Consider the following 16998-nt stretch of genomic DNA (forward strand, 5'->3'; position numbering starts at 1 on the left):
AGATTGCGAGTCGAGCGCCTTATCCACCTGGCCATGCCGGGCCCGAGTAAATGAGATATGATTTCAGGAAATACACCACTTAATAAATAAACTTAATATTCCGAAAATTATTTAATCTCGAAATCTAAGTTCAAGGGAGGTCCAGCTCAACTTATACTTTGATCAATGTGTGTTACTGGGTTATACTAGTTTCAGAAAATTCCACTTTCATCAGTAACCCTGAACACAAGTTAAACAAAGAGAGATAAACTGGACCTATATCATAGTGAAAAGTATAAAACATACAGTTGGTGTGAACGTGCTTTGTAGACACTATGAGAAAAACCTATACACTGGATAGGTAAAGTAAAGAAAAAGTGTCATTGGCCACTATTCAGTTCTTCACATTATATAGCCGCACAATTGCAGATATAATAAATAAACTTAGTATTCCGATAATTGTTTAATTTCGAAGTATAAGTTCAAGGGAGGTCCAGTTCAAGCTACACTTTGATTAATGTGTGTTATTGGGTTATATTAGTTTCGGAAAATTCCACTCCTCGCCAGTAACCCGAACACAAGTTAACCAAAGAGAGTTTGTTTGTAAATTAAGCACAAAGCTACGCAATGGGCTATCTGTGCTCTGCCCACCAAGGGTATCGAAACACGGTTTTTAGCAGAGATACCGCTGTGCCACTGGGGGGCACCAAAGAGAAAAAAGCCGGATCTCTATCATAGTGAAAAGTATCAAAGATACTGTTGGTGTGAATGTGCTTTGTAGTCACTATGAGAGAAGCCTATACAATGATCAAAGTTTATTTATTATATCTGCTATTGTGCGGCTATATAATGTGAAGAACTGAATAGTGGCCAATGGCACTTTTTCTTCACTTCATCTATCCAGTGTGTACATTTTTCTCATAGTGATTACAAAGCAAGTTTACACCAACAGTATGTTAAATACACCACTTGTCGTTGACAAGATGAGAATTCACACCATTAAAAATGCATCTGAAACAAATAAAGTTCACATTCCTATAATGTGTGTAAAGGTTTGACTATAAAAACAGAATCAATAGCCATGCAAGTAGTATATGAAAATAAAATAAAATAATAATAAAAACTTAACTAACTTTCTTACGTTCAACTAATTTTATGTTAGATATAAAATTTTATTAACACACTTTTCTAGAAAACAGTAACTCATCCAAGTTTACAATTAAGCTCATTTGTATTGTCTATGGCTTCTTAAAAATATTACTTGTTGATATTTCACAGTTCGTTAATGGGTGTAAAATACCTTTCTTGACTAAGGGTGTGAATTCACACTTTTTTGGATGCATCTCTGTATCGGTACTTTAGATCCAAAAAAGTGTGAAATCACTCTCTTTTCAGAGTGTAAGAAAAAAGGTGTGTGAATCATGTCCTCCAGTGTCTTGAAGTACTAATACAATAGATACACCTGAAAGTATACATACATACATACATCTCATATGCATTTGTTGCGTATTTTTTATACTTACATTCTTTTTAGGTATTTAACAACATGGCGTGTTACTAAAGAAATTATATTACAATCAAACCTTTTGTTTTTGTACAATAAACGCAAGTGTATGCACAGCATGTTTTTTGTTTTTGATTATTAAATTGTGTTAAAAAATTAAGTAGCCCAAATGGGATGTATTTTTGACAAGCTAAAACAAAATTATTCTGTATAAAACCAAGACAAAAAGCATATATTTAAAGACAATCTGAAAATTATATGGGAACGCAACCGATATAGTAGCTAGTTATGAATGGAGAAACTTATAATTCAATGAGATTTATTTTGTCATTACAAAACATCTCACCTCTGACTGTAAGAGTTCTTTCTGTTCGCTGTTGTCCCTGGGAATTTTTTGTAACACATACATAGTTTCCGTTGTCACGAATACTTGCATCTCGTAGTATCAACGTCCCGTGTAATTGGGTGACCCTTGACCCTAGAATAACCGGACTTAGGGTGTGACCATCATGATGATACCAGTTATATTCTGGTGTAGGATAGCCATGCGCCGCGCATGGCAACTTAGCGATTTCTCTTTCGTGCACTTCCACTACGCTGTTTTCTTCTTGGATTCTAGGCGGAAATGTGCTACTAGGTTCTGAGAATTATAAATGTGTAAGAATACAAGTTTTTCTTTCTCCATTTTTTATAACTAAATTGCGAGATTAAAAATTAAGAGCCAAATTATAAAACAAACCTTAAAATGAATCTATACGTTAAGAGAGAGCTCGTATAAAATGGAGAGCATGGTGTTAACAATTACAACATTTTTCACTGATCATAGTGGATAAAAGGAAACAAATAGGGTAGAATGTCACGAACTTAATTTGAGTAACATTTGCAGGTCACACCTTTATACAATTTGCTTTTGTTACCTGGTACTTTCTTACATATATATATTGTAGATCACGTGAGAACATTAAAATCACAAGCATAACTTTTGCATGGGAATTATTTATAAAAATTACATTTTCTTATTGATTCATAACTTATGTTACCTTTTTCATTTAATATGTGACCAGGGATTTGATTATGTTATGGAAAATGTTATTTATAAATAAACAAAAGTACGAATTTAACGGAAAGGAGACTGATCTTTTGGAACAAGATCTTTACTATAATATGATATAAATTAACTTACTTAAATATAACTTACTTTACAACATATTTTTTAACGCTGTGTGCAACGGAATAAGATAAATTATTACTAAAAACTTACTTGTAAGAACGAGTTTGGCCCATGACAAACTCTCTGTTTTTTCTCCAGTTAGAATATTTTTCACCTGACATTTGTAACGACGTTTTTCGTCGATATCTTGAACATTATGAATATGTAGTTCTCCAGTAGGGAAGGCCAAGTACTTCTTACCAAAGTCTGAAGAATAGTTATATACACATATACATGTGGAACACAATGAAAGATAGCTATATATACACATATACATGTGGAACACAATGAAGGATAGTTATATACACATATACATGTGGAACACAATGAAGGATAGTTATATACACATATACACGTGGAACACAAAGAAGGATAGTTATATACACATATACACGTGGAACACAATGAAGGATAGTTATATACACATATACATGTGGAACACAATGAAGGATAGTTATACACACATATACACGTGGAACACAATGAAGGTTAGTTATATACACACATATACATGTGGAACACAATGAAGGATAGTTATATACACATATACATGTGGAACACAATGAAGGATAGTTATATACACATATACATGTGGAAGACAAGTGCACGGTGTTTTAAATATTTATATATATACATATGAAATGTTCTATTTGTTTATGACAAAAGTAGTACATATATAAGCATATCGATATATTTTCATGAAACAAAATGCAGGTTGAATAAATCTACGGTCTCTGCATTAATGAACATCTGCCATTTATCTGACAAGCAGTACTGTGATAAACAGAAATACATTTTGTAATAACGTATTGCTTGTATCATACTCGGAATATTTTAAAACATCTCTGCAAATCAACTACAGATGTGGTAATCTTACATTGTATAGCTATTATAAAGAGCTCGATTTAGCTGTTAGGCTTATTGGCAACATGTTACTTTAATTCTCTATTCATAATTTGTGTCATTAAAAAAGTTTGTATACCATTTATTTGATCCATAAATTCCATAGTTTATTTTAAATTTTATTTTGATTTGGCTTAGAATTTTCGCGCAAAGTAACAGCCTCCCCCAACTCTTGAGCGATTATTTTCTGATCCAATGCAGTGGAGCGCGTTTCTGTGGCAAAAGGAATTTAATGTAAATTTGCTTTTTTGGTTTAGAATTTTTGTTTAAAACTATAAAAGGGGTAACTGCGCAAAACCTTCCTTAATGTTGGAGCTTATAGACTAAGAAAGGCAGCTATAGTCAAACAGCATCCTCTTGGGCTGCTTTTGTCTGACAGAATTGCAAGATTTGACTGTCACATTTACGGCCTCAATTCGCGGAGCGTGATTTTATAGCAACGGTAATGTAACAACCATTTAAAGCTAAAACTTAACAGTTGGTCAGTCCATCTAAACACACATACACATATAAATATGCGTGTGTGTGTGCGTTTATGCATGCGTGTGTGCATATATATATATATATATATATACTTGTATATAACAGCATAAATGGTTATAGTACATAAAATAATAATTCAAGGTATTGTTTTGCCATGTCTGTATTAAATTTCTTTAATATTTATGTTCGTTGAAGTAATATGAATACATATGTATGTGTTGAAAGTAATTGAATACTCTTTGTCATATTATAGGACATTTCAGAAAGAAAAATTAACATAATGAACGCTTTTGAAAAACAAATGCATGAATAGAATTACTCCAGAACTTTACCAATGAAGTACGGTTCAGTTTTGAATCCAATATGTTGTCAGATGTTTGGCTCCATTAGAATATAAATAAAAATAAACGTTAAAAACAACAGTGTTTTAAGACTTAATGGAGATGCCGAAAGGAAAATATGAATGTTAACTAGGTTATAGTACGTCAAGATTTTTAAAGTTTATGTGACAGTCGCACTGCACGTCTGATACATTGACATATTCTTTTTTAGTTGAATATTTTATTAGCTTATTCAAAACTAGTTTGCGGATTAAGCCATATGATTTATTGTCTTTTCAGAGTACACAGTCTTATCTTTATAAAGATGATATTACTATTACTTTGAGCTTCAGATTCCTGTTCTTATAGAGATATCACTTTATATCATTGTATAGGAAACCATTGTCTTAAAAACTCATATATTGTATTTTCGACCAGTGAAGGAATTGTTAAAATTTCAATCTGAACACAATCAAGTAGAAACAAATCATAGCATGCAGAAGCGTATTACACATGTGATCTATGCTTTTGATTAATTTTTAGAATTTCAACGGGCATTATTTATCGCAAAATCGCTATACAAAATTCATCATATGTACGTGAAGTAACATTGCATAAATTGCAGTTAACGGTAAAAATATTCGCTATTCTTCTGAAAGTTCAATAGTACATATAGACCTACAACAAATAATGAATGTTTAGTGCTGCATTGAACATGAAAGTTTTCAGAGAAGAAGAAGAAGATTCACATTTACCTAGAAAATTTGAATATCTGACAATGTCGTGCATTTATAGTTCTTTAACCATAGCCGAGCAAGAGCTAAACATCTGTGCCTTCGATACACATTGAAAGTTGGATTGCTTTGTTATGAAACGTTCATAAAATGATTCTCGTGCAATAAAATATAGTCAGATAAATTTTAGAACGGTTAATGAAACTTTACGATCATATTCCAACATGATTTTTTTTTCTTATATTCGAATAAGTTCTTCAATCGTGGAAATATACAAAGCGTATTTTAAGCCCAGTACTTTCATTGTGGTTCCCCTTATTGTCTCTTCGTGAAGCTTCTAAGCCCTGAACTCACATTTCCAATGTAATTTGTTTAGTTTTCTGAAAATGATTGGGGAAGTTTTCTAAATTGCAGCCATATTTGTGACTTATTGTCTTATTTTATCAGATAAAACTGATAACTTTTTTAACTCATTCGGTCAAGTAGAGCGATGGCGATAAGACACGCATCGCTTTTTGTACGCAAACATTAGAGTACCGTTTCATGTTCTTGGGTTACTCTGTAACAGTTAAGTGACGTTTGCTGTTTTATCACTGAGAAACAAAGTAACAATCAACTATTTTAAGTTTATTTTAACTTCATTAGACCAAAATATAGATTTTTGGATATTCTGTGAAACTATAATTTTATGTATAATGTTTAAAATATAAGTGGGCTCAGTAATTTATCTAAAAATCAGTTGAATCACTCAAAAAAGAAACCTATCGCATTAACAGGAGTGTTTTCAGAATTATCATTAACTTCCGATGAAAACAGGCTATCTACATAGATCAGAACTACAAGTTAATTCAATAATTAAAACAGGCTATTTACATATATCAGAACTACAAATTAATTCAATAATTAAAACAGGCTATCCACATATATCATAATTAGAAGTTAATTCAATAATTAAAAAGGCTATCTACATAGACAGAACTACAAATTAATTTAATAATCAAAAAGGCTATCTACATAGATCAGGACTACAAATTAATTCAATAATCAAAAAGGCTATCTACATAGATCAGAACTACAAGTTAATTTAATAATCAAAAAGGCTATCTACATAGATCAAAACTACAAATTAATTTAACAATCAAAACGGCTATCTACATAGATCAGAACTACAAATTAATTCAATAATCATAAAGGCTATCTACAGAGATCAGAACTACAACTTAATTCAATAATCAAAAAGGCCATCTACATAGATCAGAAGTACAAATTAGTTCAATAATTAATACAACAAATTTATCATACTGGTCAAACTAGAAGTATTCAGTATTAGAAAATAAACACTTTATTCTTGAGATGAGTATAAATATATATAAATTACACTGAAGAAGTTAAGTCTCGAGTTATCGAGTTTTTTATTTTGCGATTCAACTACGTAATATGGATATGTCGTTTGGGAATTTAAATTATTCAGATTCTATAACCTACGCCTTACATCTAAAGTAAACGAACTGACTTCAGGGAATAAGATGGGACTCGCTGACGAAGCTAATAAGATGATGGATCTCAATATTTTTTTTTACAGATGATATTACAGGTACACTGATCGAACTAAACATATGATGAAAAAGATTAGTCTAATATTTAGCGAGATCTTTAGATAAAATCCATAGAGAACCGTAGTATATACTTTAATGGTTTGCACAGGAAGTAATTTAAGCCGTAATTTTGATTTGATTTTGGGTCACGTATCTTAATGTTTATGAAATAAAGGCATTTGTCCATTATATGGGGCATGTGCGCGATTTTTTTTATTTTTTAGCAACACTAATTGGTAAAAATTGTAAAGATATACATAAAAAATACAATGCTACTACAGTATTTAGTTGGTATTTAATATATACAAATGGGGTGAAAAAACAAACATTACGTATATTCTGTAATAAGTGATTATCAGATGCATTCAATTTTGGGTAATGGAAGAAACACGAAATGAATTAATTCCCTGTAATATTCTGTAGAAGTAATATACTACTGAAAACTAAGATTACAGACTATTCATTACGAAGATACATGTAGTTATAAGAGAAAAAATGCTTATTTAACGCCAGATATTCTATTAGATGTACCTGCTCAATATTTACAGGTGGAAAACGTGTCCATTATTAGAGTGTGTTTTTTCCTACTTTTACTTAGAAGGATTATTCTCTCTATTACATTGATTTTTAATCAGAGTAAACCATGGTAAAGTTGCACTGTTATTACTACTTATCTGTCTATCAAATTAATGCTAGTGCTATGCGAAAAGGATAAAGACCAGTATTAATTTACGATTATAATATGCATATATATATATATATATATAGAGAGAGAGAGAGAGAGAGAGAGAGAAATATATAAGTAGATATTTTCATTAGTTGGGATTTAAACTTTTGATTCAAAAACGTTTGTCTATTAGGTTTGTCCATAGTGTGTAGTATGTAAGTTATGGATGCTAGCGTTACGATATATTAAAGCTCTAGATAAAATGAAATATCTGAGGTTATGTTAACTGCTAAATAAGATGTACGTTTCATATTATCATATGCATATCCTTACATGAATCAGTGACCTTCTGAAGTTATAAGTGCATAAACATGTCTGAAGACCTGATGTATCTTAAGGGAAGTGAAAGTCATTTTGCCATGATGTTTGTAATTCATCTTTTATCATGCATTTGATCCAGTTTACCTCGCTGCTTTTACACATATATATATATGTAAGTTTTTTGCGTTTTATCCAAATCAGAATATCCTGTAATTGTATCTCGTTTCTAATATTATAATGAAATTCAATTGTCAGTTGTAAGTCTAAAGCTAAACAGAAAATTTAAAAGTTAGCCTCAGCTATAACTTTGATTTACAATAAAACTGTTAATAAATTACTTTTATAGGGTTTTAGAAATTTTATTTAAATAAGATCGCCTGCGTCTGAGACAACCTATATTTCGTTGACATAATGTACTTTATCTTCTGGGATAACTTAAAACTCCGTACCACCCTTTCCAGAATTAGTTTTCTATTGCTCTATGGTTCCATATTTTTGATATATTAAACGTTTCGCCTCTCCAGAATTTGCAAGACAATGTTCAGAAAAAAAATCACATTATCAAATTTGCTGTCTTTGAATGACAAGACAGTCAGTGTCGTGTAATCAAATAATCTATAAATTTTACTATTTATTATATATAAAAAAAACACTTTTAAGGAGAAGTCAGTATAGAAACAATCCACTCTTTGTCGCGTGTGTCACCGTATCTTGCTGTGTACACGCTCCAGAGACTTGAGAGGCCAGCTTAAATCTTCATCCAGACTACCAGTAGGACTTCAGAGGATGTTTGTAGAACAATGCAACTGTAGCTACAAGGATGTGGTACAATGATTCAGTGACAATCTCTGTTGGAACTGAAGAGCTGAGTAAACAGAACTTTTTGTAAGTCTCAATATTTTTTTTACTTATTTCTGCTAGGCATCCGTCACTATTTTTTTTTTTTTTTGTTTAAAGCGTTCAATATTTTCTGACAATTATTTTGTCTGTTTGTTGTTAAGCCTAAAGCTACAGAATGGGCTAACTGCGCTGTGCCCTCTATAGGTATCGAAACCCGATTTTTAGCGATATAAGACCTCAGATTTACCACTGAGCCACCTGGGGGCTTTTCTAAAAAAACACAAAGTCATAATTAAATGTACGAATATATGACATTTTTTTTATGTTTTAATTCGCTGTGATATTTTTAATTGTCTTTGAGCAGATGAATAGCCTGAAAACATTATACGACGTTACTTTCCATAAGGTCTGGCATGGGTTTATGGTTAGGGCACTCGACTCGCAATTTGAGATTGGCAGGCTCGAATCCCCGTCAGCAAACATGTTCGCCTTTCCAACCGTGAGGGAGTTATAATGTGACGGTCAACCCCACTATTTGTTGGTAAAAGAGCAGCTCAAAAGTTGGTAGTGAGTGGTGTTGACTAGCTGCCTTTCCTGTAGTCTATCACTGCTAAATTAGGGATAGCTAGCGCATATAGCCATCGTGTAGCTTGGCGTGAAATTACAAAAGAAACAAACACACAAACTTTCTATAAATTGACGTCGGAGTTTTTTTAGCCGCGGCATAGCGGCTCATAGAACAGTTCTGAGTTTATTTATTTTTTCAAGTACAAACTTTTAGCTCATAACTCCGTCATCTCGTGACCGATTTAAGATCTAATTACAGTTTTCGACTCAGGAGGTCAAATCCTTTCGATGATGCATTTGACCACGCCCAAGGTCTCATAGGTTAATTTACTGTAATCCTGCTTAAAAGAATTTCAATTTGAGGGTAGGCTGGTGGAGATCCTGATGAGTAATAACATCGAATCGAGTATACGCGAACCTCACGCTTGGTATTCCTGGCGCACAAAAATATAGTTAATAAAAAAGGGGGAAAGGTCTCATAGATTAATTTACTCTAATCCTGCCTAAAAGAAGTTCCAGTTTCGCGGCTATTGAGGATCCCATCTTGTTTTTCAAGTACAAACCTTTAGCTCAGAGCTTCATCTCTTGACCGATTTAAGATCTAATTACAGCCGCGGCTATTGAAAATGCTTTCTTTCTTTCTTTTCTTTTTTGAAAAATACTGTGGAGTTAATAAGTTTAAATTAATGACAATAACGTGATTAGTTTGACAATTTTTAAATTGTGGAATAGTGGACTGAGTCCTTTGATTGCCAAAATGAATACAATGTGTAACCACATGGATACAAGTTGGTCCTTTGCTAAATAATAATTAATTTAAAAATAATTATTATGTTAGTTTTTCCTATATATCACAGAGATGTTTCTTCAAATAACGAAAGAAGATATACACTCATCTTATACGCTTGTTTGTTATCATGGTAATAGGAGGGTTAATAAGATGACTTTTTGCGTAGGAGTAAGGCTAATGTGACACAGAACGTTATTGATCATAAAATCATTAATATTTCGTATAACTGTATGTGAAACACTATCATAGCCAGCATTATTACTTTCTTCACAATCTTACATGTAGATCTTTTAATTTTGATGACTCTGTTTTTTGTTTTCATTAGTTTTGCTTCAATAATCAAAATGAGTTATTATCTTATTTGAAAAAAGAAAAAAGATTAGATACTATTAGTAATGAATTATGCAATTTTAAGCCAAGACGCGATTATATGAATTTAGCATTTTCTTCTTCTTTCTTTTTATTAGTGAAAAGCCTTACTAATTTAGTTTGATCTTCTTTCAACTTCTCTCAAACATTATAGATCATTAACTTTTCATATTATTTCATATAAATTTTCCTTTCCTGTTATCATTTGGTTCTCTTTTATTTTAATTCTTGTTAGGAAAATACGAATAACGCAAACACTTTATACCTAGCCAGTTAACTGTAGAGTCAATCTATTTTAGGTGTATATTTAAAATGATATTTTATTTGCTCTTGGCAAATAACTAGTAAGAAAAGTTAATTGATTTTTCTTGAATTTCGTGCAAAGCTACCCGAAGGTTATCTGTACGAGGGAAGACAGCTAGTCAATACCACGCAACGCTAACTCGTGCGTTACTCTTTACCAACGACAAATAGAATTGCCCGTAACATTATAACGCCCCTAGAGCATGTTTGATGAAGGAGTTCGAGCCCACCACTCACAGATTGCGAGTCGAGCGCCCTAACCACCAGGCTAAGAAAAGTCAACTTGTCAGTGATATTCCACAACAGTAGTAAAAAAAAAAAAAGTAGTAACAAAACATGACAATGCTGGAAATAATATGTCGGAAAAATCGAATAGAATCACAGATCCATGAACTAAGATGGAGATAACATTGGAAAGCTGTCTCTATACACAGTAACTCGAATAGAACATTCAGGCCATCGAATCACAAGCCATTACGATATCCCACGATGGCAATGTGTATGAATAGCACGAAACGATGATAGCTTTTGTCGTAAGTGAAGGTCGCTGACATTAAGAAAGGAGCAGATGAGATTGTAAACTAGGATGTAGATGAATTGATGGATGAGAAAATGGAGTTAGATAGGTTATTCTGCTATAAATATAAGCCTTTAGGGTTTAACTAGTAAAATAGAACAGATAATCATTTAAATCAAAAATAAGCACCCCAACGACAAGTAAATTTTTGAAGCAAGATATTGTACATTTTATGGTTCGTTATTTAATATTTTTAGATTAAATTATAATTTTTATAAGACACTTATAAATTTTCTTTCGAAGCGATATTTGATCGCATGATTTATTTAACAGGTTAGTTTAGTCCGCTGATTTAAGATAAAATACATTTGGATATGTGAGCTTCAACTTATGGTGTCACGTGGTCGATTATTGTTACTCCTCTATAAATCACTTAAAGATTACACTAGCAAAATAAAGGTTAACTGATACCCAAAGATCGATTTCTGATAATCTATGTTGATTTTACTGTCAAGTCATCATTATATTCTCTGACTGTCTCTGCAAATTTATATAGAAATTCGACCCTTTGACTAAGAATAACCTGAACAGTTACTTTAGTTTGTTTATTGTAGTTAAAAAGAAAATTAACTTTACAGTCATGTTAAGATAACATTATCATCTCTCCGTTATTAATTTGGACGAATCTTTTGACTTACTTTTACTCGTTTCATAATTAATATAGTTATCACGTGGGTACCATTTTGGCAGCTGTAAAATCACAGCTTTTGGTATGCGAAGGGACTATTACTGCTGTTGTATGTAACAAGACCAGTTTATCACGCATGACAGTCGTTGTCATGCAAGTTGGAGGCTCCTGCTCATTCAACCCGAGTCACAAGGCTATGGTTGGAAAGTAAGGGTCTTACTTCTCTCCCATGGCCAGGCCTGCCCCCCAGTAGCACAGCGGTATGTCTGCAGACTTACAACGCTAGAATCCGGGTTTCGATACCCGTGGTGGGCAGAGCACAGATAGCCCAATGTGTAGCTTTGTGCTTAACTTCAATACAAACAAACAAACCCATGGCCAGGCCATTTGTCGGATATGAACCCTATCAAGAATGTACGGTCCATATTTAGTTGTTCCCTGCCAAAACCTCGCAAACTACCAACACCTAAAGCCTCCAAGTTCTTCGCAATCCAACAGGCCCGGATTTCAGATCATGTAAATACAATGAGTAATCGTGCTTCTGCAAACAATTTTGCAAATGACAGATACAACCTAATACTAATAATAATCTTTTACTGTTTGTTTATTTAATAAGACGACATTCGTTCTGGAGTGAACGTCTATTTACCTATCCTTGTTGTCATACTTATACAATGGTAATGGAACAATAAATTTGATTTTTAGTCTTATTATAATGTTGTTTTTGTTTTGTATTAAGTTCATTATTGTTTTATAGTGCTGACTTCAATCACCTATGAACAATTAATGTAACTCATTTTATTACATATATTGATTTATTCATATATATATATATATATAAGTATGTATGTGTGTGTACACATTATAAAACTCTTAAAGTTTTTTGTATTAATTATGAACACATTTTCTTAAAAATAGAGTGATTTGTACAGAGGATACAATATCAGTTTTATATAAGGTATCACAAAATTTGTAGATCAAAATATTACAGAAGAGCCACAGTAAGCTAGGTATGTTTCTGATACAAAAGTCACCCAATACATTAGAGTATATGGGGGGAACTAAGGGATCATGAAACCCATGTTAAATTCTAAACATCATATCAGTTACCGAGACCAAACCATAAGGAATAAATGTGTTAAAAAGTGGAAATATAATACATATGACAGATCTTTATTTGCAAAATATATGTATAATATCACTGATGCTAAAGACTACTATGATGCAATTCTTGTTCCTCTTTCGTAACATATATGGATTGCGTGAGATAAATATAAATTAAAAATGTCGAGCTATATAACGAATGTTCTAAACAAACGGATATTAAATGATGGTTTGTAAAATCATGTCTTCCGTTAACTTTGTCCGCTCCATTTGCCCCCCTCGGTGCACATCGGTGTGTCTGCGGACCTACAACGCCAGAAACCGGGTTTCGATACCCGAGGTGGGTAGAGCACAGATAGCCCTTTGTGTAGATTTGCACTTAACTACAATCAAACAAACGAATTCCGTTAAATTTCGATTGTTAGAAGCTTTGATTAAACTTGAGGATCTGATATATTAAACTTTTTACTTTGTGACATTCTTATGTACGCGCACACGTAAAACCTGAAACCAGAAAGTAGGTTTAACTGAAGTCACTAGTGCTCTATACATGAAATACGAGAGAGACTTCATTGCGAATTACTGGCGTCTAATTATCATAGTCGCAACGGAAGTTAGCAGTTGGTTAAAGTGAGCAAAAAATTACATTTCCTGGGATTGTATGCTGAACAGATTCTGTCATTAATCAACTTGTGATACTAGATACATAGTTTTGAGGATAATTACAGGATTAATCAGCTATCGAACGCAATCAAAGTACAGAAATTTCACGCATAATATACGAACGTATAGGACCGGAACATAAGATGTGGGAGAACAGATATTTTAGTGACTTTGTTTTAATTTTGAATACATTTTAAACTACAATAACTTGATTACTATACACAAAATACTTTTTGATCTTAATTAATATAAGAACATCACTAGAATAAATAACTAAAACCTTTAGATTAATTTTGACAAATAACTACAGTTACAAACTTGAAAAACGTTTTTTATGATTTATTTCAAAGTTTTTGTAATAATTACAGAGATTAATAGTTACTGTTACCAAATACTAACTACATTTATATCTAACTTTGAATCTCCTTATCGAAATAAGCAAAAACCCCGATTTCAAGAAAATGTTATTAAAAATATGAGAAACAAAGACTTAAATGTACAAAATTATTTTACGATAAAATACGAAAAAAATGAATACTTAAATTATCTAGATTACACAGTATGAAATGATTGGTCTGTCTGTTAGTAAACAAAGATCATCTTAACCTTTGTATCTACTCTTCTGATCATTAGCTTGCTTCAACCACAGTATCCAGATATGATCATGAGTTCTTTCGAAATAGTTTCACGATATGCCGTGTACGATTTTTGGAAAAATTTCCCACCGATTAACTAGTATAAAATGATAAGAGACTTGTCAGAGTTATCAAGGTACACTTAGGCTTCATCGAGTGTCGCCACGTATTGCTAATTTTACCTGGCTAGATACCGTTCTGCTGCTTATCTTCCTTTCCTGGATATGTGACTAAATAACTCGTGTACACGTGATTTGTGTCGTTTTTCCAGAAGATCCGTTTTGATTATGTTGCGTATTGTTACCTGATACATAAATGGCTTTTTCCACTGACCTTTATATTCATGGATTATCATTTGTTACAAGTCGCCGCACTTTGCTTACCTCGACTGAGGTGCGACTTTTTGCAGGTCTCTTTCTGGATGAATCTGGTGCTTCAGTTTGATCCATATTCCTGTGTTTCCTAATGCCATTAAGTTCAAGGCTAATCTACATCTTGGAAATTCAAAATACCCGATTTGAATACATCTTTGCTATTGGAATGTATGAATATTTTGCGTAGGAAAGAGTTGTTACATAAAATTTCCAAACGCGACGAATTCTCGGTAGCATCACACTGTCTACGCAACGACAAACAATGTCAAAATTTTGTTCTTCTGACATATTACGTTACATAGCGACTTCATATTGGTTGTGTTTGTCACGGGACTTATTAATTTGTATAGTCAAAATCGTTTTAATATTACGCACTAGACCCTCTGTAGTTTGAATCACAAACAATGTAACAATGTATTCAGTCATTAGTTGTAAATGAAAAAAACAACAACAACAACATATGTTCATATTTCTTTTAATCGTAGAAGCGACTCTAATACAACATTATTGTGATATAGGAGAAAACATAATAAAACCAAAGGTGCGGATGTACCTTTTTTATGAAATATTTAAATTACAGCTGACCCAGATTGAGTTAAGCTTTTTTGTTATATGAGATAAATATACAGAGTTTCTAGCTACCCATATGCGTCTTTGTTGTTTAGCTGATATACAGGTTTTAGTTTATGTGGAATCATTAGTTTAAAGGTTATCCTTGTCTCATGTAACCGGCTATTGGGTATTCACGTTATGTGTTATCAATGCTTGAATGTTCATCTTTTATCTGAATAAATCTTGAACCAGTTCGCTTTGAAGTAAATAGTAGGTTCCTGAAGTTAATTAGTTTAGGCAGTTGCATATATTAATTTAGGTGTACATGTTTTGCTTTCAAATTCGACATAGGACATATACGTGCAATATGTTAAAATCGATTACGTTATGTATTGCATCTCCATCTCGCTACGTTAACCTAAAGGTTGATACAAACTAAAAAACAAAACAAAAAAACATACTAATTTCCAACATACAAGGTCTGGCTTCATTTTCTAATGGATCTTATCCACAAGGGGAATGGCTTCCCTGCGCACAATTAGTTGACTGGAGAAAATGTTGCCTGATGAATTCAAGAACTCGTTAATGGAGTTTGAATGTAGGTCTAATTAACCAAATGAGATATTTAACATCAGGGAAATTGCTGTCAGCAAATATATTATGCTCCAAAATAATTAAACTTACTACCAATTGTAATTGGTAAAACAGAAGTCTGATCGAAAAAATAAGAGACAAAGTCACTAACACAGCTACATGTAGGCTAGAAACAGGAGGCAATTTATAGTAGTTTATGTTTTATAAGTAAATAAAGAAACCTGAGTTTATCTGTTAAAATTTCCAATTGCATCTTATTACAAGGTATTTTTCCATTCAAGGAGAACAGATTATATTCAACAAAAAATACTAAAACACAAGTGATATTGGATCAGTGAGAAAATGTATTTTTTCACATGGAGATAAAACTGGTTAGAAAGTAGAAAGTTTATTAGTTTTCGGTTAATACTGTTAGAAATGGTTAGAAGGCTTATTAGTTTTCAGTTAATATTGTTAAAAATGGTTAGCAGGCTTATTTTGTTTCAAATAATAATGTCAGAAATGGTCAGCAGGTTTATTAGTTTTCATACTAAAATATGTTACTTTTGAAACTACTATTATTAAGAATTGAATATATATAATCATTAGCTATGTGAAGAAGATTGATTATTACAAAGTTATGAAGATGTTATTACAAGTATAAAAATAACATTGCAGAAATTTCAGTATACAAAATAAAAAAAGGCTACCTGGTGGCTCATCGTATATCAAGTAACACCTGGTGACCCAAAATCTGCAAGCTATCAATTTCAATCGGCTACGGATTTCAGGTGAGGTAAATAAACATATAATGTTTTGTAGTGTTTTTATACAATGATAATACGAGGCTATAGGAGCACTAGATTAGTTCCAGAATATCCTTCTTACAAAAGTAATCCTTTAAGCATTATTATTATGGAAAAGTTATGAGAATTTGTTTGGATTTTTCTTTGTTTAGTTTTTCTGAGCTCAGAGGCCTGATATTTTCGTATCACATTATATTTCTACACCTTAAATAGTTTGCAGAACGCTATCCTTTTTTTACAAACTCGCGTGTGACTTTTGTCAAACAAAAGCAAGCCAAGAAGCTTAATATATCTCATGTTTCGTTTCTATTTGTTATCTTAGATGATTCATGTTCATGATGTTAGAAAAACATGTAGGTCAGAGATACCAATTTAACACAAAAATCCATCCATTATTACGGACTAGTATAAGAGCAACACCAAATGTAACTTCGCCAAATGTAATGATTGAGAAGAACAACCACACTGTGATACATATAAGCTTGTTGTTTGTTTGTTTGT

General features: G+C 32.3%; 1 protein-coding gene across 1 annotated transcript in view; it reads right to left on the bottom strand.

Moving 5' to 3' along the window:
* LOC111089593 (Down syndrome cell adhesion molecule-like protein Dscam2) overlaps positions 1–16998 on the bottom strand; it is a 57969-nt gene that overhangs the window by 18522 nt on the left and 22449 nt on the right. The window contains exons 4-5 of the mRNA XM_022402399.1: positions 2745–2900; positions 1830–2123 (exon numbers count right to left, since the gene is read on the bottom strand). Coding sequence (XP_022258107.1) covers positions 1830–2123; positions 2745–2900 — 450 coding nt within the window. The remainder of the gene's footprint in view (positions 1–1829; positions 2124–2744; positions 2901–16998) is intronic.

The sequence above is a fragment of the Limulus polyphemus genome, unplaced genomic scaffold, assembly GCF_000517525.1.
Source record: "Limulus polyphemus unplaced genomic scaffold, Limulus_polyphemus-2.1.2 Scaffold124, whole genome shotgun sequence".
Lineage (NCBI taxonomy): Eukaryota > Metazoa > Arthropoda > Merostomata > Xiphosura > Limulidae > Limulus > Limulus polyphemus.